Source organism: Oncorhynchus keta, chromosome 3 (genome assembly GCF_023373465.1).
Source record: "Oncorhynchus keta strain PuntledgeMale-10-30-2019 chromosome 3, Oket_V2, whole genome shotgun sequence".
NCBI classification, from domain to species: domain Eukaryota; kingdom Metazoa; phylum Chordata; class Actinopteri; order Salmoniformes; family Salmonidae; genus Oncorhynchus; species Oncorhynchus keta.
This window is the reverse complement of record NC_068423.1, coordinates 3,399,432-3,423,379: the sequence shown is the minus strand read 5'-3', so window position 1 is coordinate 3,423,379 and position 23,948 is coordinate 3,399,432. Positions and strand designations below refer to the sequence as shown.

Below are 23,948 nucleotides of genomic sequence, written 5' to 3'. Positions count from 1 at the left end.
GAGGAGGGGAAGTGCAACAGCTGTAACCGAAGAGGCAGGGGACCGTTGGCACACTGTGCTTGATGATGATTTGGAGCCACTTCCACCAACATTTTGACCGAAAAGGCAGACAGAACCTCGGCTGGACATAACTAGAAAGTACAGCCTCCTTCATCGTTTACAGATGTGTTTCTCCTTGTCAGTTCTTGATTCGCTGGTGTATAACACCAACAAGTATGGGGCTAAAAAGCAAGCAGGCAAGAAAGAGGCATGGAAGCCAATTTCCATCCAAGACCTGTACTGTTACATCTCACTGGTCATTTACATGGATGGGGCTTGTGAAGTTGAAAAACCTGAAGGACTACTGGAGAAGCTCAACACTCTACCAACTGCCTTTTCCCACCACTGTCATATCTACTAAAAGGTTTCTAACTCGCAGGCGTTTCATATCAGTGACCCACAAGCTGACGACGACAATGACAAGAAGAGAGGCACAGCAAGCTTTGATCGGATTGATTTTGCAGAGCCTCTCTACCCCAGCATGGTTGGGGCCTGCAAGACCCACTTTCAGTCTGACCAAAAACCTGTCCACAGATGAGAGGATGGTTCCGTGTTTGGAGACATTGGATCAGCATTCTTGTTATGTAGGGAAGCTAGTGATCCATCATGTATGACATTCCTGGGTGTAAACTTGTATTTTTTTTATTAGCATAGCATTTTTGTATGTTCTCTATAGTTATTTTCTTGCAAGTGTATCCATTTACCAATTCGGCCACTTGGAGGCCACTTGGGTACATTTGGGCAACTCATGAGGGACACCTGGGTGACTTCATACTAAATGTCATGTAGCTCTTGTCACGCCCTGGTCGAAGTATTTTGTGTTCATCTTTATGTATTTGGTCAGGCCAGGGTGTGACATGGGTTTTTGTATGTGGTGTGTAGCTTAGTGGGATTGTAGCTTAGTGGGGTGTTCTAGGAGAGTCTATGGCTGTCTGAAGTGGTTCTCAATCAGAGGCAGGTGTTTATCGTTGTCTCTGATTGGGAGCCATATTTAGGCAGCCATATTCTTTGGTTGTAATTGTGGGTGATTGTCTTGATGTACTTAGTCTGTGTTAGTTTGCACCAGTTAAGGCTGTTTCGGTTTTCATTACGTTTATTGTTTTGTAGAGTTTGTGTTTTGGATTCGTGTTACGTTGTGTAAATAAACATGGATCACAATATACGCGCTGCAGTTTGGTCCGACTCTCCTTCACCACATGAAAACCGTGACAGCTCTTGAAGTTATCAGTCTGAAACTTTGCACATATACTGTTGCCCTCTTGTGGACACCATCTAAATGATCTCAAATCAAATTTTATTTGTCACATACACATGGTTAGCAGATGTTAATGCGAGTTAATCCAAGTTTGAAAATAAAGGAGAGCCGTACACTCTAGGAGCTCAGATGCAAAAATGTAATATCCAACGTTTCGACAGCCAAGCTGTCTTCATCAGGGTATAATCACAAACACTGCGGGATGACTCGTTTATATAGTGTCAAAAGACACACAGGTGTCTGTAATCATGGCCAAGTGTGGCCTAATATCATTGGTTAATTCCTACATATAAAAATGGCATACATACCATTAGGTGCAAAAACTTGACTTACCCAGTTGCGGCCAACTTTTTGGAAGAAAACCACTCGATTTCGTCTCTGCGTAATATTGGCATTGAACATGTCACCCTCCTTAGGAGAGGGGGTGACCTTGATCATTTATTGTTAAAAATAGGCTGCCTGGATGTTTAACTTAAAGACCCTTGCTCCCTTCGGTCTCAACGTAGACTTTGATCTGAAGCCATTCTTGTGATTGTGACTTTGCCATTGTAATTGTTTGTAACCTTGTGTAGTCTGAAATGAATCTATGATCATATGCTATCCATTTGTTTTTTTGTATGCTGTTCTTTGTATGCCATTTTTATATTTGAGAATGAACCAATTAACCATTTTGCAACGACACCGCTTAATATGAGCCAATTTCAAATTGACAAAGGCTTTTACAGCTCAGAACTTATGTGGAAGAGGTCGCTGATCCCGACGTGCACATACATGGGTTTCACCTAGCCTACGTTTAGCCTAGTCTACATATTTAGTCTACCTGAGCTTGGCCTAACTGTCGTCTCGATCCTTTCCTGTTCGGCTGGTTTAGCCTTGCCTAGCCTAACCTTAGCATACCAATTGCGTCTTCTGCTTGGTTTAGCCTAGCCTACCAGTCATTAGTTCTGCTTGGTTTAGCCTAGCCTACCAGTCATTAGTTCTGCTTGGTTTAGCCTAGCCTACCAGTCATTAGTTCTGCTTGGTTTAGCCTAGCCTACCAGTCATTAGTTCTGCTTGGTTTAGCCTAGCCTACCAGTCATTAGTTCTGCTTGGTTTAGCCTAGCCTACCAGTCATTAGTTCTGCCGGGTTTAGCCTTGTCTACCTATTGTCTCCTCTGTTGTTTTTGATTCGCCTAGCGTACAGGTAGTCTCTTCTCAATCCTCTACTGTTCTGCTGGCTTCAATCAGCCCATCCTCAGGTTACCTCTGGTCTTTTCTGCTGGATTTAGCCTAGCCGTAACCAACCAGTGGTTACCTCTTCTCGATTTTCTCCTGCTCGGCGTTCCTCTCCTGCATGTTCCTCATGAGCAGGCCCTGGCCCAGCAGCTCCTTGGCGTGGCCACTCGATTGGATGTCCAGCAGGGCATTGTGGGCGTCCTTGAACATGCCCTGGCGGAAGGCACAGATCCCCAGCTGCAGCATGGTTCTGTTGTACAGGATCTGGAGGGGAGAGTTGGGGGAGACATGGTCACACACACATGGCTGGTTCTAGAGTGGGACCATTTAAATCACATTTTGCGTCTCTTTGACTTGGCTGTGCAAGTTTAATGTTTACTTGGTCGCATCAGTGCCAGCTGCAAATTCTAGTCGGTCACTTCACTCAAAGCTTTCGGTTTTTGGAGCAGCTTTAACTTTGAGGATTTGGTCAAACAGGCTTATCTTAATCCCTGCACTCAAAGTGTCTGGCCTGAAAATTTCACTAGCAGGAGCCAGTCCCTTCCTCCCACTGGGCACTTCGAGTAGACAGCTTGTGTAGACATAAAAATGGATTTCTGAACTCTCAGAAAGACATTTTAGGCACCTTTTTTTACAACAAAGGCTGCTATGTTAGTTTTGGGTTTGTTGTAACCGAACTGGAATTCGGAAGGTGAACACATTAAGATTGGTATATTATTGTGGCCCTGGTGGCACCAAATCAAAATTCGGACATGGAGATGCTTGGGAATATGGTCAAAACGGGGGACTGTGTTGTGGGTGTTTCAGGGAAAAGGTGTACATTTGACCTCCATCATCTAGGACATTGACAATGGTTAATAAAATCTCTCAATTTCTGCCCATTTGTTTGCACGGTCTTGCAGGCCTTCTCATACAGCTGCAACTGTATATGCATTTGTAAATCAAGACCTTTCTTGAGTTGGGCTCTGGGATGGTGCAACTGTTGAGCATGTGAGCCTATGGTCTTGTGGGGGTAAAGGGTTTAGTGTGTATGTGCGTATCCCACAGCTGTTGTGATGGAGTAAAAGATGTTAGGGACAATAGAAGATGATTCACAACAAATGTTTGCTAATATAATAATTGCTTGTAATAATGTCATTTTGGTAATGGCGAGACTGGTGAGAGGTAAAATCCTTTTCATAAATTGCCTTCATTACTACAAATATGAATAGCTAATTATGGAAAATAAGAAACAGGATTCTTTAAATATCTATTTTTTGATGACTATATATAATACAAATCGAGGTGAGGGCGATGGAAATGCATTTGATCTACTTCTGTTCTGTAAATGTCACTGTGGGCTCTTTTCGAAGGATGGATCCCAGTCTCTTCAGGGCTAAGGGATACGGGGGGTCGGAGGTGGTCTGCCGGGCATTGGGATGACAACCCAACTCGGGATGAGGAGGGCTTTTAGAGGGTGGAATAGTGGGGACCAATTGGAGGTTTACTTAGTAGCAATGCAAATAACATGGTGCAGCTATATAGACACTCAATCATCATGTTACTTTTTAATTGTAAGTTTACAAACATATTATGATAATTAGAATTGAAAGTTGTGTCTCACTATGGTAAGTGGTGAAATAAGAATAGCCAGTTACAATTGTAATGGCCTAGCAGATAATAAGAAAAGACGATCAGTATTTACCTGGCTAAGAGAGAAGAATTATAATATCTATTGTTTACAGGAAACTCATTCAACAATTTTAGATTAGGTTTTGTGGAAAAAGGACTGGGTGGGACAAAATATATTTCTCCCATGGGCAAAGAAATTCAAAAGGGGTGATGGTTTTAATTAACTGTAATTTTGATCCAAATGTGCAAATTGTCCAAACAGATCATCAAGGTAGATGGATTATTTTAAATATGTTATTGGACAATAAACAGATATGGCTTATTAACCTATACGGTCCAAATAATGATGATCCAAGCTTCTTTGAAAATATATATAAGAATTTATCAGATTGCATATCAGAGAAGGTATGGTGAGATTCGAAATGGTCGGTAATCTGTTTGTTGACTTGGCTTTCGAAGTCCTTAGAAAGGCATGGTAGGATAGATATAGGTCTGTAGCAGTTTGGGTCAAGAGTGTCCCCCCCTTTGAAGAGGGGGATGACCGCAGCTGCTTTCCAATCTTTGGGAATCTCAGACGACACGAAAGAGAGGTTGAACAGGCTAGTAATAGGGGTGGCAACAATTTTGGCAGATAATTTTAGAAAGAAATGGAACAGATTGTCTAGCCCGGCTGATTTGTAGGGGTCCAGATTTTGCAGCTCTTTCAGAACATCAGCTGAACGGATTTGGGAGAAGGAGAAATGGGGAAGATTTGGGCGAGTTGCTGTTGGGCGTGCAGTGCTGTTGACCGGGGTAGGAGTAGCCAGGTGGAAATCATGGCCAGCCGTAGAAAAATGCTTATTGAAATTCTCAATTATGGTGGATTTATCAGTGGTGACAGTGTTTCCTATCTTCAGTGCAGTGGGCAGCTGGAAGGAGGTGTTCTTATTCTCCACTTTACAGTGTCCCAGAACTTTTTTGAGTTAGTGTTGCAGGAAGCAAATTTCTGCTTGAAAAAGCTAGCCTTGGCTTTTCTAACTGCCTGTGTATAATGGTTTCTAGCTTCCCTGAACAGCTGCATATCACGGGGGCTGTTCGATGCTAATGCAGAACACCATAGGATGTTTTTGTGTTGGTTAAGGGCAGTCAGGTCTGGGGAGAACCAAGGGCTATATCTGTTCCTGGTTCTAAATTTCTTGAATGGGGCATGTTTATTTAAGATGGTTAGGAAGGCATTTAAAAAAATATCCAGGCATCCTCTACTGACGGGATGAGATCAATATCCTTCCAGGATACCCCGGGCCAGGTCGATTAGAAAGGCCTGCTCGCTGAAGTGTTTCAGGGAGCGTTTTACAATGATGAGTGGAGGTCGTTTGACCGCTGACCCATTACGGATGCAGGCAATGAGACAGTGATCGCTGAGATCTTGGTTGAAGACATCAGAGGTGTATTTAGAGGGGAAGTTGGTTAGGATGATATCTATGAGGGTGCCCGTGTTTAAGGCTTTGGGGAGGTACCTGGTAGGTTCATTGATAATTTGTGTGAGATTGAGGGCATCAAGTTTAGATTGTAGGATGGCTGGGGTGTTAAGCATGTTCCAGTTTAGGTCGCCTAGCAGCACGAGCTCTGAAGATAGCTGGGGGGCAATCAGTTCACATATGGTGTCCAGAGCACAGCTGGGGGTGGTCTATAGCAGGCGGCAACGGTGAGAGACTTTGGTAGATGGTGGATTTTTAAAAGTAGAAGTTCAAATTGTTTGGGTACAGACCTGGATAGTAGGACAGAACTCTGCAGGCTATCTTTGCAGTAGATTGCAACACCGCCCCCTTTGGCAGTTCTATCTTGTCTGAAAATGTTGTAGTTTGAATTTTTGGTGGTCTTCCTAAGCCAGGATTCAGACACAGCTAGAACATCCGGGTTGGCAGAGTGTGCTAAAGCAGTGAATAGAACAAACTTAGGGAGGAGGCTTCTAATGTTAACATGCATGAAACCAAGGCTATTACGGTTACAGAAGTCGTCAAAAGAGAGCGCCTGGGGAATAGGAGTGGAGCTAGGCACTGCAGGGCCTGGATTCACCTCTACATCGCCAGAGGAACATAGGAGGAGTAGAATAAGGGTGCGGCTAAAAGCAATAAGAATTGGTCGTCTAGAACGTCTGGAACAGAGAGTAAAAGGAGGTTTCTGGGGGCGATAAAATAGCATCAAGGTATAATGTACAGACAAAGGTATGGTAGGATGTGAATACAGTGGAGGTAAACCTAGGTATTGAGTGATGAAGAGAGAGATATTGTCTCTAGAAACATCATTGAAACCAGGAGATGTCATTGCATGTGTGGGTGGTGGAGCGAATAGGTTGGATAAGGTATAGTGAGCAGGACTAGAGGCTCTACAGTGAAATAAGCCAGTAAACACTAACCAGAACAGCAATGGACAAGACATATTGACATTAAGGAGAGGCATGCTTAGTCGAGTGATCAAAAGGGTCCAGTGAGTGGAGAGGTTGGTTGGGGGTCACGGCGATTTAGACAGCAAGCCAAGCCATCGGTAGCAAGCTAGCATAGGATGGAGGTCTGTTATTAGCCACCTCTTGCGTTCCGTCAGTAGATTAGTGGGGTTCCGTGTGGTAGAGGGGATTAATCCAAATCACACAACAACAACAAAAATAAAAACAATAGATATAGTTACAGAGGCCCAAGAAGAAAACATAACATAATAATACAAATAAATAAATAAATTGTACGATTGTCTATTCAGATAGCAGCCGTTAAGACAGCTAACGGTTAGCAGGCCGCAGATGGGCGTTCAGGTAACGTCGCGACGGAGGAGCCAGCCGGATAACTCCTTCGGGTAGATAACGTCGGCAGTCCAGTTGTGAAGGCCCGGTGGGGCTCCGCGTAGGCAGTAAAACAGGTCCAGATAGGTGACTGCAGCCCAGGAGTGATTGATGGAACTCGGGAGGGATTGACGGAGCTAGCTAGCTCCGGAATAATTGATGTTTGCTCCGGAATCGACGAAAGTCGATAGTCACACGGATAGCAGCTAGCTAGCTGTGAGATTCAGGTATGAATGTCCAGAGAGCAGTTGAAATCCAGGGACATGGAGAGAAAAATTGGTCCGGTATGTTCCGTTCCGAGCCGCGCTGCGCCGTACAAAACTGGCGATAGATTTTCGAGCTAAAGGATAGCTGATGACCACAAACCATGGTTAGCTGAATACTAACGATTTGCCAGTAAAGAAGCTAACTAGCTTCTGAACTAGCTTCTGATTAGCTTCTGGATTAGCTTCTGGGCTAGCTTCTGGCTAGTTTCTGGCTAGCTTCTTGGAGTTTCTGGCTAGCTTCTTGGAGGATTACAGATTTGAGGTAAATAATACTTTTTTATAAATATAAATTGGTGAGGCGGGTTGCAGGAGAGTGTTTTGAAGATGAGTTGATGGAAAATAAAAATAAAATGTATGTGAAAAAAGTTGTAAATTTATATATATATATACGGGACACGACAAGACGAGGACAAAAGACGTCTGAACTGCTATGCCATCTTGGAAAACCATGACATCAATGCCTTTCTTAAAATACAAGTATATATTTTTAAACCTGCATATTTAGCTAAAAGAAATCCAGGTTAGCAGGCAATATTAACCAGGTGAAATTGTGTCACTTCTCTTGCGTTCATTGCACGCAGAGTCAGGGTATATGCAACAGTTTGGGCCGCCTGGCTCTTTGCAAACTCATTTACGTAATTATGACACAACATTGAAGGTTGTGCAATGTAACAGCAATATTTAGACTTAGGGATGCCATCCGTTAGATAAAATACGGAACGGAATAAACGTTTTGTTTTCGAGGTGATAGTTTCCGGATTTGACCTAAGCCTCGTATTTCTGTGTGTCTATTATAGTTAAGTCTATGATTTGATATTTGATAGAGCAGTCTGACTGAGGGGTGGTAGGCAGCAGCAGGCTCGTAATAGTCAAAGGTATATGGTTTAGAGAGAAATAGTCGGCGCGTTATAATTCCTGTAATACCTTGCGGCTGAACTTGAAAGGGGTTCCTTCGTTATTTTACTGTTCATGTCTTCCATAGAGAATGTCTTGATCTACTTCAAATAAGGTCTGTGTTTCGAGCAGGCTTAAACCGCCTTGGCATTTTGATACCCGTGTAAATCTCACTAGGACAAGGTAATGTTTGTCAACATATTTTCATAAATCCACTCTACAAAAAAACCTTGTCCTATGGATATCTAAACAGTTACAAAATTGGCAAGGTGGTTTAAGCCTACACGAAACACAGACCTTATTTTAAGTGAATCTAAAAATATCCCATGGAATACAGTGCCTTGCGAAAGTATTCGGCCCCCTTGAACTTTGCGACCTTTTGCCAAATTTCAGGCTTCAAACAAAGATATAAAACTGTATTTTTTTGTGAAGAATCAACAACAAGTGGGACACAATCATGAAGTGGAACGACATTTATTGGATATTTCAAACTTCTTTAACAAATCAAAAACTGAAATATTGGGTGTGCAAAATTATGGTGTTTACACAGTCATTAGTGGACACCCATTGGAGAAAGGTACGCTGTTTGGAACACTGGATGTGTACTTCAGGCTGTGGTGTGTATTCATGGATGCCAAGGGAAGCTAGGCTTCCCAACAACAATGTACCAATAAAAAAATACCTTTGTTTCATAACTTTCCTTGAATTCACAAAAGGAATGTATCTCACAGGAGAAATCATTTGAGCAAGCGAAACAGCACCCCTCTGTCTCTCTACATGTAGGCCATATATCTGATGCTGCCTGGTCCAAACGAGTATGACATTGTTGCTGCCCGTAGCATTGATGGCAAAGGAAGCCAGTGAGCATCTGGCCTCCCATGATAAAAAAAACTATACAAAATTAACCAATCAGCATTGAGCTAAACTGAGTGAGCTCAACTGTGAATGGTCCTGGCGCACCAAAAAAAAGTGTCAAGGGAAGCCAGCTTGGATTTTGCCATCAATCCTATTAAATCCCATTGAGAGCGTACATCATTGAGATAAACATTTGAATGGTTGCGTCTCATTGTATTGTTGGCCTCCGGTGGCTAGCTAGCTAGCTAAAACGGCTCCTTCAAGATATAAAATTGCCATGGATGGAGATAGGGATTTGGACTTGTGGTTTTACTTAATTCTTCATACTGGCCAATGATTATAACAGCCATTCTAAGCCAACCATTTATTCATACATTGGATGATTGGAGTTCAATATGTACAGTAGCTAGATGTAGAAAGCTAATGTTAACTAGCTAACGTTGCCCATTAATGGAAGTTAGGCAAGTGAGCAAGTATTTTAGCCAGTTAGCCTAGGACAACAAAAAATAAAAGTGTGTACTCTATGACAGAATGATAGACCGTTTCGTCAACATGAAAGAGACGTTTCTCTACAAGTAGGGTGAGTAAACATGTTTTTATACTTGCACAAAATCAAATCAAATGTTACTGGTCACATACACATGGTTAGCAGATGTTACTGCGATTGTAGCGAAATGCTTGTGCTTCTAGTTCCGACGGTGCAGAAATATCAACAAGTCATCGAACAATTCTACAACAACTAATATACACAAATTTAAGTAAAGGGATGGAACAAGAATATGTACATATGAATGAGCGATGACCGAGCGGCATAGGCAAGATAGTATAAAATACAGTATATACATATTGAATGAGTAATGAAAGAAATGTAAACATCATTATTAAAGTGGCATTAATAAAGTGACTAGTGATCCATTTGTTAGAGTGGCCAATGATTTCAAGTCTGTATGTAGGCAGAAGCCTCTCTGTGTTAGTGATGGTTGTTTAACAGGCTGATGGCCTTGAGAGGGTAGCGGAGTGAACAGCCAGTGGCTCGGATGGTTGTTATCCTTGATTATCTTGTTGGCCTTCCTGTGACATTGGGTGCTGTAGGTGTCCTGGAGGACAGGTAGTTTGCCCCTGGCGAGGAGTTGTGCAGACCGCATGACCCTCTGGAGAGCCCTGCAGTTGAGGGCAGTGCAGTTGTCATATCAGGAGGTGATACAGCCCGACACGATGCTCTCAATTGTGCATCTGTAAAAGTTTGTGTGGGTTTTAGGTGACCAGACAAATTTCTTCAGCCTCCTGAAGTTGAAGAGGCGCTATTGCGCGTTCTTCACCACACTGTCTGTGTGGATCATTTCAGTTTGTCCGTGATGTGTATGCCGAGTAACATAAAACGTTCCACCTTCTCCACTGCTGTCCCGTCGATGTGGATAGGGGGGTGCTCCCTCTGCTGTTTCCTGAAGTCCTCATCTCCTTTGTTTTGTTGACGTTGAGTGAGAGGTTGTTTTCCTGACACTACACTCCGAGTGTCCTCACCTCCCTATAGGCTGTTGGTGATCAAGCCTACTACAGTTGTGTTGTCTGCAAACTTGATGATCGAGTTGGAAGCGTGCATGGCCACGCAGTCATGGGTGAACAGGGAGTACAGGAGGGGGCTGAGCATGCACCATTGTGGGGCCCCAGTGTTGAGGATCAGCGAAGTGGAGATGTTGTTTCCTACCTTCACCACCTGGGGGCGGCCCATCAGGAAGTCCAGAACCCAATCGCACAGGGAGGGGTTGAGACCCAGGGCTTCAAGCTTAATGATGAGCTTGGAGGGTACTATGGTGTTAAATGCTGAGCTGTAGTCAGTGAACAGAATGTGGGACCTCCAATGGGATAGGGCAGTGTGCAGTGTGGTTGCGATTGCATCGTCTGTGGACCTATTGGGGGCGGTATGCAAATTGCAGTGGATCTAGGATGACAGGTAACGTGGAGGTCATATGATCCTTGACTAGTCTCTCAAAGCACTTGAAGATGACAGAAGTGAGTGCTACAGGGCGATAGTCATTCAGTTCAGTTACTTTTGCCTTCTTGGGTACAGAAACAATGGTGGCCATCTTGAAGCATTTGGGCACAGCAGACTGGGGTAGGGAGAGATTGAATATGTCCGTCAACACATCAGCCAGCTGGTATGTGTGCGCGCACACACACACACACAGAAATCAGAACCATGGATAGCCACATCATATTTAGCTTACGTTGATTGAATTAAATTGTTTTTGGTATCTTTTAGTTATCACTGTATTAGACTAAGCAGCTGGACAGAGGTTACTATCCGGTGATAAAAACAAAGGTGTGGTTGAATTTATTTTGCCACTGTGTCTTCTTATTGTCTCGGCCTTAAGTCCTATGTACTGTATCACGGTCGCAAGGCATATGAATTAACAGGCTTATAGAGCAAACAACACAATTATTACAACACATAGGTTGTCACCAACACGCCGCTACTGGTTTCAAGTCCTATTATGCGTTTGATATCAACTCTCCCACTGTGCCCCAGCATGGAAATTCCTACACACCACAGTGTATCAGCTGCCAGGAACAGAATACCCTGCAGTAAGACTGTTGCTTTTTTCCCCCCACTGAACAATAGTGGATAAGTATCTGCTCTTGTATGCAGTGTGAGAAGTGACAGGAGGAAGCACAGCCCTCCTGCTGATGTGTTCCTGTGAATGAATAGATCCATGGATGGATGAGTCATGAGTGTATCATTCCAATGCTAATATGCTCTTTAGGCACTGTTTATAGCTCTGTTAAATGGACTTTTAGTTCGTTTTCTAAATGCATTTGTGCCTGCATTTTCCGACAGTAAGTTATGTGGCTCGTTCTGGTATTCTTTCATTTTATCACAATTTATTTTAAATACAAATGTTACGTTTTGGGGATTGTGAAGTGCTTTTATGAATAAAATTCAAATAAAAGTAAGTCATTAGTTCATGTCCTTAGTAGAGTGACCTTCAAATTGAATATTTTACACTTGTTTTGTGTAACAATGTTTTAACTCGACCCAAATGTAGAACATTATTGTAATGGCAAAAAGAGCATGTTGTGTGTGTGTGTGTGTGTGTGCTGTCACCTAAGAGAGCCGAAGTGTGTCAGTGAATGTGAATATCTATGAATTAGCTCTGGCATGGTCTGATAGACAGATCTGTGTTAATACCACTTAAAACAGACCGTCACGCACTCATGCTTTGTGTGCACATCAATTTCAAATGAGGCTTTAGTCTAATGTTTGGATTGTTTGGTTCATGAAATAATATAAATAAATTCTCATCAATCTTATGAAATCTTGTCTTGTGAAATAACATATTTAGACAATAAGGCGTTGTTTCAATGTGCTATTTAAACAAATGATATATTCTTGTGTATGTTCACTGACGTGATGCATGTTCTGAAACGCACACAATAGAAATTAATGACTTGAAATTCAACATTGTATCGGAAAGGGAGTGGGTGGGATGGTAGAAGGCAAAAATAAGCAAGAAAAATGTCAATTAGGATTAGGACACTGAAAATAACCCAATGATTACATAAATTACCCAGCTACTGGGTCAATCCCCCAACCAAATGTGCTGGGTTTATGTCATAACCCAAAACACTGGGTTGTTTTAACCCAGCAATATAGTCTAATTTACCCAGCAGTTGGGTCAAGGGCTCAATCCAAGGCGCTGGGTTAGAAGCACAACCCAAATCCCTTGGGTTGAATTATGCCAATGCTGTGTTTGAGTAACAATGATTCATTTTGGAAAAATAATATGAATTGCCATATTAGGCATAACTAAATGTCTACCTTTTAAAGATGCCAAAATATACATTTTTCAGTATCCTAATTTTGTTTTCTGATTGTTTCAGTGCATGCACAGGGCCACCATCTTCAAAGGTCACTCGAAAGGTCAATTGTTCTGAACTGGGTTTGATTTAGTTTGTTTTAATTATTAAAATTGTGTTAATTGTCTTTTAAACTTCCATTGGTTAATCTATTGCTCAGTTATCACTTGGCTCGTGTAAATAATGATGTAGTTGTCCCTTTAAATATCCTAAGGTCAACATCCCAATACTGTTCACATTTCTCATGTAAATGTTGCAGCTACATAAAAATATATTTTTTAATGTATTTGCGAAATATCCAATCTTTTCTTAATTTCCATGCTGATGATTTGTATTGGATTTATTTTTATCTGTTAGACATTGAAAACATGTTTACGGTAGTATATTTACTACATTTAGTATTTTTAGTTTTTTTTCTCTGTGAAGTAAGTTCATTTAAAGTTTTGGTTTGGTTTATGTAGATACATTTCAATGTTTAACACAGTAACCAAAAGCCTGATCTAATTTGCATATTCAAACTGAGTTTGCGGCAAACAGAACGTTTCCCAGAATTGTTTGCCAGAAGTTCACAAGTTTACTACAACAGTTCCCCGCAAAACTCATTTGTATGTGAAAATATGAGCTTGCAGCAAATTTTCCAAAGCTTTGCCACAACTGTTTGCCAGAAGCCATTTTCCGGTAAGGACGCCAAACATTTTTGGTAACCACTGCAATACACAATTTATCTTGGTTGATAAAGTTTGAGAGAAAGTTTGTTTGTCTACCAGATCAAGCTCATGTACAGTAAACGTATGAATTATGGCTGTGAAGCTTATTGGGTTTTGTGTAATTAATTTGCACACTATGTATCACCCATACTAAGCCTACATCTGTGTCTGGTGTGACGCTAAGCTTTGTGGATTCAGTTGACTGTTTTTTCTCTGTCCTTTCTCTCTCAGTACCCACTGTCCTTTTGAATCACAATACCGGCTGTCCATCTCATTCCCTATACTGTCTCCTTCACCTTTCTTCTCTCCCTGAAATCCCTGTCCAGGTCCTCATGATAAAATCTCTATGGGGAAATTCTTGAACGTAATCCTGATGCCTTTTTAAACTGGCATGTTTGCAAGGATATTTATAAACAAAACACTTGTCTTGCCCTGTCCAGGTCTGCTACCCTGATCGCCTCACGCTGATCCGCAGCAACCACGAGTCATGGCAGATCACACTGCTGTACAGTTTCTATGTGTATTTATTAAGGTTCCCCATTAGCTGCTGCCTTCTTACTGGGTCCAAACACATTAAGGCACTTACATTATACATAAAACAAAAGATAAAACAGTACATTATATAACATTATTACACCACTACATATCTACAATACAAAAGAAAGTTATAATACCACCATACAATAATATTACAATGTACGTGTGTGTTAGCGTGTGTCTGTACCTGTGTGTGTGTGTCTCTTCACAGAAGAGACCATAAGGGTTATTTTTATCTGTTCCATAAGGTGTATTTTTTTATCTTTTTTAATTTTGAAATCTACTGCTTGCATCAGTTACCTGATGTGGAATAGAGTTCCATGTAGTCATGGCTCTATGTATAACTGTGCGCCTCCCATAGTCTGTTCTGGACTTCGGGATTGTGAAGAGACCTCTGGTGACATGTCTTGTGGGGTACACATGGGTTTCTGAGCTGTGTGCTAGTAGTTTAAACAGACACCTCAGTGCATTCGGCATGTCAACACTTCTTACAAAAACAAGTAGTGATCAAGTCAATCTCTCCTCCACTTTGAGCCATGAGAGATTGACATGCATATAATTAATGTTAGCTCTGTACATTTAAGGGCCAGTCGTGCAGCCCTGTTCTGAGCCAATTGTAATTTTCCCAAGTCCCTCTTTGTGGCACCTGACCGCACGACTGAACAGTAGTCCAGTTGCAACAAAACTAGGGCCTGTTGGATAAGAGCGTCTGCTAAATGACTTAAATGTAAATGTAATGTAAATGTAGGACCTGCCTTGTTGATACTGTTATTAAGAAGGCAGCGCTTTATGGACAGACTTCTCCACATTTTAGCTGCTGTTGTATCAACATGTTTTGACCATGACAGTTTACAATCCAGGGTAACTCCAAGCAGTTTAGTCACCTCCACTTGTTCAATTTACACATTATTTATTACAAGATTTAGTCGAGGTCTAGGGTTCAGTGAATGATTTGTCCCAAATACAATGCTTATAGTTTTGAAATATTTAGGACTAACTTATTCCTTGACACCCATTCTGAAACTAACTGCAGCTCTTTGTGTTGCAGTCATTTCAGTCGCTGTAATCGCTAACAATGTATAGTGTATAGTGTTGAGTCATCAGCATACATAGACACACTGGCTTTACTCAATGTTGTTAGTAAAGATTGAAAAAAGCAAGGGGCAGCTGCCCGGGGGAATTCCTGATTCTACCTGGATTATGTTGGGAAAACATCCATTAAAGAACATTGTGTTCTGTTAGACAGATTTATCTTTATCCACAATATAGCAGGGGGCGAAAGCCATAACACATATGTTTTTCCAGCAGCAGACTATGATCTATAATGTCAAATGCCACACTGAAGTCTAACAAAACAGCCCCCACAATCTTTTTTATCATCAATTTCTCTCATCCAATCATCAGTAATCTGTGTAAGTGCTGTGCTTGTTGAAGGTCCTTCCTTATAAGTGGGCTGAAAGTCTGTTGTCAATTTGTTTACTGTAAAATAGCATTGTATCTGATCAAGTACCATTTCTTCCAAAAGTCTACTAAGTGTTGGTAACAGTCTGATCGGTCGGCTATTTCAGCCAGTAAAGGGGGCTTTACTATTCTTAGGTAACAATTGCTTTTGCTTCTCTCCAGGGTTGAGGACACACTTTCTAGTTGGAGAATTGAACCCTGTGGCAGCCCCATAGAGACCGTCAGAGGTCCGGACAACAGGCCCTCGCATTTGACACACTGAACTCTGAGAAGTAGTTGGTGAACCAGGCGAGGCAGTCATTTGAGAAACCAAGGCTGTTGAGTCTGCCGATAAGAATGCGGTGATTGACAGAGTCAAAAGCCTTGGCCAGGTCAATGGATACGGCTGCACAGTATTGTCTTTTGTTGATGGTGATTATGATATCGTTTAGGACCTTGAGCGTGGCTGAGGTGCACCCGTGACCAGCCCGGAAACCAGATTGCATAGCAAAATGGTCGGTGATCGGTTTGTTAAATTGGCGTTCGGAGACCTTAGAAAGGCAGGGCACGGTAGAGTGTATCTCCCCCTTTGAAGAGGGGGATGACCGCGGCAGCTTTCCAATCTTTGGGGATCTCAGACGATACGAGAGAGAGGGTTGAACAGGCTAGTAATAGGGGTTGCAACAATTGCGGCGGATCATTTTAGAAAGAGAGGGTCCAGATTGTCTAGCCCATCTGATTTGTAGGGGTCCAGATTTTGCAGCTCTTTCAGGACATCAGCTATCTGGATTTGGGTGAAGGAGAAATGGGGAAGCTTGGGCAAGTTTCTGTGGGGGGTGCAGAGCTGTTGACCGGGGTAGGGGTAGCCAGGTGGAAAGCAAGGCCAGCCGTAGGAAAATGCTTCTTGAAATTCTCGATAATTGTAGATTTATTGGTGGTGACAGTGTTTCCTAGCCTCAGTGCTGTGGGCAGCTGGGAGGAGGTGCTCTTATCCTCCATGGACTTTACAGTGTCCCAGAACATTTTGGAGTTTGTGATACAGGATGCAAAATAATGTTTGCAAAAAAGGCCTTGCTTTCCTAACTGCTTGTGTATAATGGTTCCTAACTTCCCTGAAAAGTATATCGCGTATCATATCGCGTGGGCTATTTGATGCTAATGCAGAACGCCGCAGGGGTGTTTTTGTGCTGGTCAAGGGCAGTCAGGTCTGGAGTGAACCAAGGGCTATATCTGTTCTCAGTTCTACATTTATTTTTAAATGGGGCATGCTTATTTAAGCTGGTGAGGGAAGCACTTTTAAAGAATAACCAGGCATCCTCTACTGACGGAATGAGGTCAATATTTTTTCAGGATACCCGGGCCAGGTCAATTATAAAGGCCTGCTCGCTGAAGTGTTTTAGGGAGCGTTTGACTGTGGTGAGCAGTGGTCGTTTGACCGCGGACCCATTACTGACACAGAAAATGGTGCAGTGATCGCTGAGATCCTGGTTGAAGACAGCAGAGGTGTATTTAGAGGACGTGTTGATCAGGATGATATCTATGAAGGTACCCGAGTTTACGGATTTGGAGGTTTACTTGGTAGGTTCCATGATAATTTGGGTGAGATTGAGGGCATCTAGTTTAGATTGTAGGACGGCCGGGGTTTTAAGCATATCCCAGTTTAGGTCACCTAACAGTACAAACTCTGAAGATACATGGGGGGCAATTCATTCACCTATAGTGTCCGGAGTGCAGCTGAGGGGGGTCTGTTACAAGCGGCAACAGTGAAAGACTTACTTCTGGAAAGATGGATTTTTACAAGTCCAAGCTCGAACTGTTTGGGCACAGACCTGGATAGCATGACAGAACTCTGCAGGCTGTCTCAGCAGTAGATTGCAACTCCACCCCCTTTGGCAGTTCTGTCTTGGCGGAAAATGTATACACATACATAGAGGCATTTTCCCCCTATCAGAACCCAGAATGGATATGACAATGGGGCCAGCACAGGATGTAATACACCCTTATAACAATCTACTTTTTGATCTTCTTGACTTCTTATCTGGTAAACTGCTACTATGTGTCAAGAAAAGAGCCCCAATTAGGGGTTAATGTACTCCAGTAAGAAAGAGCTGGTTTAGATTAAAAACGATTGCCCTGTGTCCCCGTTCAGAGGCATGAGAGACTAGTCAGTGGTAGAATTGAGTTGGCACTTTATTTGCCCAAACACCTATAGACCCACAAGGTTGAGATTACTCATGGACAGTAAATTAGTAATATATATTTTTTGCATTGATGCATTGTGTCTTCTAACTGTCCAAGAATAGTGTTAGGAAATATTTGTTCCCATAAATACAAAGGAGGATGTCTCTCCTCATAGCGCTGGCACTTTAGTCAGACTGTGCACCAGAGCCAATCAGGAGCGAATACATACAGGTCAACGGTGCCAATTGAAAGTCGAGGGGTGTGTCTGTGCCTTTTGGATTACTCTTTACAGAGAACCCCTGTGGTTCAAGTCTGCTCTGCGCATGTCTGAAAGTGACAGAGCCAACAGCCAAGAGAGTTTTTCACAGTATGTCATGAAAAAGTATTACACTTATGAATGTTTGCAAAATGCTAATAAGTATTAGATCCAGTACAATGGAATAACTAAGACCTGAATTTGAATGCAGCGTGTTCCGATTCCTCCTCTTTCTGTCCAGCAGGGTCAACCAAAAACACTTGGCCTGATGGGTCATGCAGATACTGGGGAAGCAATATAGAAATGTATTGATCCCTTAAATTATTTTACTATTAAATGACCCATATCACAACCCTCTTACCTCATGAAAAATGTACCTACATTTTTTGGGGGAAAAAGGATTTTACTCACAAAAGACATATGTAATTTATTTTCCCAGTTAGAAATAGGCCATGCATCAAACTATTTTCACAAGGGAAAATGAACCCTCAAATGCAATATTGCATTTTGTAAGTTGTCTGCAGGTGGCTTGTTGTGAATGCACTCAAATATCAAGTCATTATCAGGTTATGTAAACTGCATTCTAAAACTCAACGTAGAAGGATTTGTCTTAATGTACAGTATATGAAAGTGATGCTATGAAAATGATTCTTTCACGTTATCAAGCTCACTGTAACTGACAAATCACTGCCTATTACTGTGATTAAAAAGAGCATATGAAACATTGTTTTTCATGAGGCCTACCTGTGCGCCATTCTTTAAGCACCTCTGAACACCTCTGCTGTCCTTGATCCATACCACATACAGCCATTTGCAGATCTTTTCAGTGTCCATGTGAAAGATGGTTATTGCAAGGATGGAACATTTGTTGACTTAAAAAATGTTTTAAACACCCATGTAAAATGAAGGCCTGCAAAGCTTAGACTTAAGTCTAATAGCATGAGATGAAAGTAGACAAACATCAGAGTGTGCGATATGAAGGTATAGTCCGTGGACATTCTGAACCTTGTTTGAAGTCACTAGGTCACATGACCAAGGAGCTATTGAAATTTGAATGTAAAAAAGTTTGTACTTTGTTTACGCTCCCTAACTAATTCAACTTGGAATACAAAATCCTGCTCACATTTCTACATGTTTATTAGCTTTGGAAAGCGAATTAATGTCCAAATCGTGAAAATAAGACCTGTGCAATGTTGTGCGCAATTTTTCCAACGTCATGACACTTATTTGGAGTCCGTGGCTCAAGTGGTTTGAAAGCAATTGAGGTTTGAAAGCGCAAATACCCAACTTAAAACTGTCTTTACCTCTGTAGCACCGCCGCACCATCTCGCCTTCTGAACGTTCTATTCCCAGCCCATTGTTCTGTTACAATGCCTGCTTCGCAACTGGTGGCAATGAGACATCATCGACTATATAAGTTTCCCTGTGTTTTTGGAAAGAGTCTAAAGTATAAACCGTGCAAACTGGTTTTCTTTGTTTGTCAACCCCTGTGTGTGTGTGTGTGTGTGTGTGTGTGTGAATGGAGCAGGAGCCATGGGTGCACACTGGAGCAGAGGACACAGCTTGCCAGACCCCTTGGTGGGACCCCTGAAGGTTATGGCAGATAAGTGGGGAAGGGACATTCTTGGTCAGGTGCAATTATGACATAGGGAAGGTGGCATTCCATTGACAGGGACACTGAGTGTGACACTGTGGGACGAAGTTAGGGAAAGACTAACAGATTATGAAGGGACTAAGAAAGGCAAGAAAGATAAGATGGACTGCGTTAAATTGAGCAAATGGAGGCAGACCGGCGCACACAAAGGAAGGAACCATTCAGTGTAAAGCCCTGTCAGAACCAGTAGAACAATAGACGGTGAGAAAGAATAGGAAATACAATGAGAGAGATTTCCCACCTCCCTATTCTTCTCCTCCTAATCTCTACCCAGCACTGCCTCGCCCGTTGCTGCCGCTGTGGACCTCCTTTCTCCACATTCACCCTATCCACAAGATGCAAGAGCTCTGCTTCCCACAGCATCACCTCCCCCAACACCACAGTTCAAGCCAGAAACAGTGCCAGATGTCGACTCCCCTGTGATGGCTGTGATAGATAGAATAGTTTCTGATCTGGCGCTGGTGGTGGGGATGATGTAACTCCTAAAATACAAAAGAAGGGTGCGGCTGGAGGACCGAGATGGACAGGCAGAAAGAGTCGCAACCCCTTCCTCGAGGGCGCTCCCCCAACCAGCCCAGACGTTGATAAGACTCAGAAACTGCAAGCCGCCCAACTAACATTCTATCAAGGAGCGGTGCCAGCAGCAACTGAGGGTGGTGCAGGTGGTGGTGTGAGAGCCCGACCAGGTGTAACCTGTTTTTCATGTGGTAAGACAGGCCACTACGCTGCAAACTGTTCAGCACAGCAGCCGAGGGGAAGAGGCAGAGGTGGACCAAGAGGCAGTGGAGCCCCAAGGGGGGCCGCTAGAGGTAATGGGCCAGTAGCAGCTCCAGGACTGTGGTAATCTCCCTGCTCAACAGCCATGACAGCCGCCACCCAACGAATGGCCGGGGCCCGCTTCACAAGGGGGCCCTCCGCCACAATGGGGCCCTTCAGGGAAGAGGCTAGCCTGGGCAATGGCAGACGGGGCCACCGGCACAGACGTCCCTGTACAATCCAGGTCCAAGACAGGAACAGGAGTAGGAATATTGACATGAAGGGGAGACAGGGATAGTTGTGTTATAATCGTCAGAGTTGTGTTATAATCGTGTAGAGCTTTTGATTTTAAAGAGTCATACCCTTCCTCAAATTGAGCCAACAGTGGAAGCTCGCATCAATGAGAGTCGATAATTTCTCTTGTTGATACTGGGGCTGAAATGTCTGTGAACTGTAAGGCTATTGTTATGAATCCCTTTTGGCCCGACAGTCTAGGGGGGAAAAGGGGCTGAGCTGGACCCAAGGAAAGAAACAATAAGCATTCAAAAACACCCCTAAACTAGACTAGCCTACTTTAACAACAGCTAACTAACCAAAAATACAGTGGGTGGTCCGCCCAGTTCTAACTAGTGTATTTAACAAAGTCTACCTACGGGTAGTGTATGCCCATGGGTGACTTGTCTTGGTTTCCCACCAGCAAACAAACAAACAAACACCATAACCAAAAACAATACTCACAGGTGAGGACAAAGTGCTATGGAGGTGCTCAAACAACAGAGAGGTGAATACACAAAGAGCAAGTGAAACACAGCGACCTACAGACATGGCATTTACAGAGAGATTGAGCTCTAGAGCAAACAACTGACAGGGTTTTTAAACCAAGGGAAAGGAACTGTGATAGGGTAGGAAACAGGAGGAGCTGTGTCTTCTGATTGGTGATTGGATTGGTGACTGATTGGGGAGTGATGATTTTCACCTGTGAGGGGAGAAGGAGAGAAAAGAACACAGGATACTGGTATCCGTAACAGCTATGAAAAAACCTTCCATGTCTAGTGAAACAGTCAAGACTGTTAGACAGTCAAGTGGGAGCTTCAGGTCTCCCCTTAAGGGAGCATGTAACCATGTACCTTCCTGTCTCCTTTTGTGAGGAATATCAGCATCAATTTCTCTACTCCAACAATTGCTCAGTCAACCTAATGAACAGTGGCCTCTTGTGCAAATTGGACATTAATATAACTTGTGGCCCCTCTGGGCTCACTGTTATACATGAGGAGGGGGAGCAATTGATGCTGATGTCTGAGTTTTGTGACTGGTATTATGTGTGGGACGTTGATAATGAGGTGCTCGATATTGCTCGTGATTTCTCAATGGCCTAAACCCATTGGGGTCACGAGGGCAGTTTCATGTCTGAAGCAGGCTTACATTGCACCTCCCATTTTTCACCTTTGACAGGAGACATGAAATATGAGAACAAAATGCCTGTTAGAAAGTGTAGCATAGAATTAGTACAGTGTTAGGGTTTGTATTGTAGCAGGGATTTCTGTCCTTTAGGGGTTAATCTAACTTGTGCACAGAAAGAGCTCTACATGTATGAGGATAGAGCACAACCTGTGTCCTTTGCTAAATCCCACAGAGTTGGGTGGGGGGATACTGGGGTTTGGATGAAGGGAATGGTGAATGCTTTTGATTGGGAAATGCATCCAGATGGGTCAAGCTAGTCACCCAGCACATTAACGTTTTGTAAACCATTTCGCTGCAAAATGCCTGTTTACAGTTGGGAGAGCCAAGCATGAACTTGATCAGCCCTCATTTGTCACAAACATCATGCTCTTGAGTGAGGACTCACCCCTCATGCAGGGGTCCCCGATTGCCTATGGGCAAGGGATAAGTATGATTTTGGGTCGAATGAAAGGGACTGAGCCACTTGTGGTTACTGCTACAGACACCAGGTATCCAGAGCACAGTATCAACTAGAGGTCGACCGAATACGATTTTTCAATGCCGATACTGATTTATTGGAGGACCAAAAAAAGACGATACCGATTAATCAGCCGCATTTTTTAATTACAATTACAACAATACTGAATGAACACTTATTTTAACTTAATATAATACATCAATAAAACAATTTAGCCTCAAATAAATAATGAAACATGTTCAATTTGGTTTAAATAATGCAAAAACAAAGTGTTGGAGAAGAAAGTAAAAGTGCAATATGTGCCATGTAAGAAAGCTAACGTTTAAGTTCCGTGCTCAGAACATGAGAACATATGAAGGCTGGTGGTTCCTTTTAACATGAGTCTTCAATATACCCAGGTAAGATATTTCAGGTTGTAGTTATTATAGGAGTTATAGGACTATTTCTCTCCACGATTTGTATTTCATATACCTTTGACTATTGGATGTTCTTATAGGCACTTTAGTATTGCCAGTGTAACAGTATAGCTTCCATCCCTCTCCTCGCCGCTACCTGGGCTCGAACCAGGAACACATCGACAACAGCCACCCTCGAAGCAGCGTTACCCATTGCTCCACAAAAGCCGCGGCCCTACTATTCCAAGTCTAAGAGCGAGTGTCGTTTGAAACGCTATTAGCGCGCACCCCGCTATCTTATCTAGCCATTTCACATCAGCTTGAAGCATTGCGAAGAGCTGCTGGCAAATGCACGAAAGTGCTGTTTGAATGAGCCTGCTCGTAAGCATTCATCGCTCAGTCAGACTGCTCTATCAAATCATAGACTTAATTATAACATAATAACACAGAAATACGAGCCTTAGGTCATCAATATGGTCGAATCTGGAAACTATAATTTCGAAAACAAAAAGTTTATTATTTCAGTGAAATACGGATCTGTTCTGTATTTTATCTAATGGATGGCATCCCTAAGTCTAAATATTGCTGTTACATTGCACAACCGTCAATGTTATGTCATAATTACGTAAAAAGACAAAATAAAGCGTGCCTATATAAATAATGAATATGAATTGGGTGGGTTGAGATGATTAAATATAAAAGCACTAAACCTCTCTCTGAAAGCTTCACTAATTCATATGTTTAACATGAACCCTGAATGGTTCTGAAGTAGATTACTAAGAAAAGCTCCTCTATTGTTTAAAAATGGCCTTTTTGCCTTTGTGCAGATTGCCATGTCTCATTTTCAATTAATTGAAAATGATACTTTGAAAAATAGTCTCTCTCTTTTTCAAACAAGCGTTGCACAGCTGGCTACAATTTCAATTTCATCCCCCTGAAAAGATAGAACAAATATTATGGCTGAACTCAAATGTGCTGGTTGATAAAATACCTGTATTTATGGGAAAGATGTTTGAAAATTGTATTTTGTTCTTAAATGATATTGTAAATTGGAATGGTAGAGTTATGTCCTTCATGAAGTTATCAGAATTGTACGGGAAGGTCTGCTCAATCCAAGAGCACAACTAATTGATTACAGCATTACCCCAAAAATGGAGGAGGCAGGTGGCAGCGAGAGGAGGTAGGGAACTGGTCTGTCTGCCCAATATAAAGGATCAAAATTGGCGGGGCAATAAAAATAGCATAAATAGGAAAGTATACCAGTTTCACTTGAGGACCAGGATGTTGACAACTGTGCCATAC

At 42.5% G+C, this 23,948-nt stretch overlaps 1 protein-coding gene across 1 annotated transcript; it reads right to left on the bottom strand.

The window, feature by feature from the left end:
- Positions 1-556: 556 nt before the first annotated feature.
- On the bottom strand, positions 557-21,166 carry LOC118368967 (eukaryotic translation initiation factor 3 subunit C-like). Its single transcript, XM_052486288.1, has 2 exons — positions 21,072-21,166; positions 557-2,773 (listed from the first exon to the last, which is right to left on the bottom strand). The coding sequence occupies exons 1-2, from the start codon at positions 21,156-21,158 to the stop codon at positions 2,585-2,587; spliced, it is 276 nt and encodes a 91-aa protein (XP_052342248.1). The 5' UTR covers positions 21,159-21,166; the 3' UTR covers positions 557-2,584.
- Between the last annotated feature and the right edge of the window lie 2,782 nt (positions 21,167-23,948).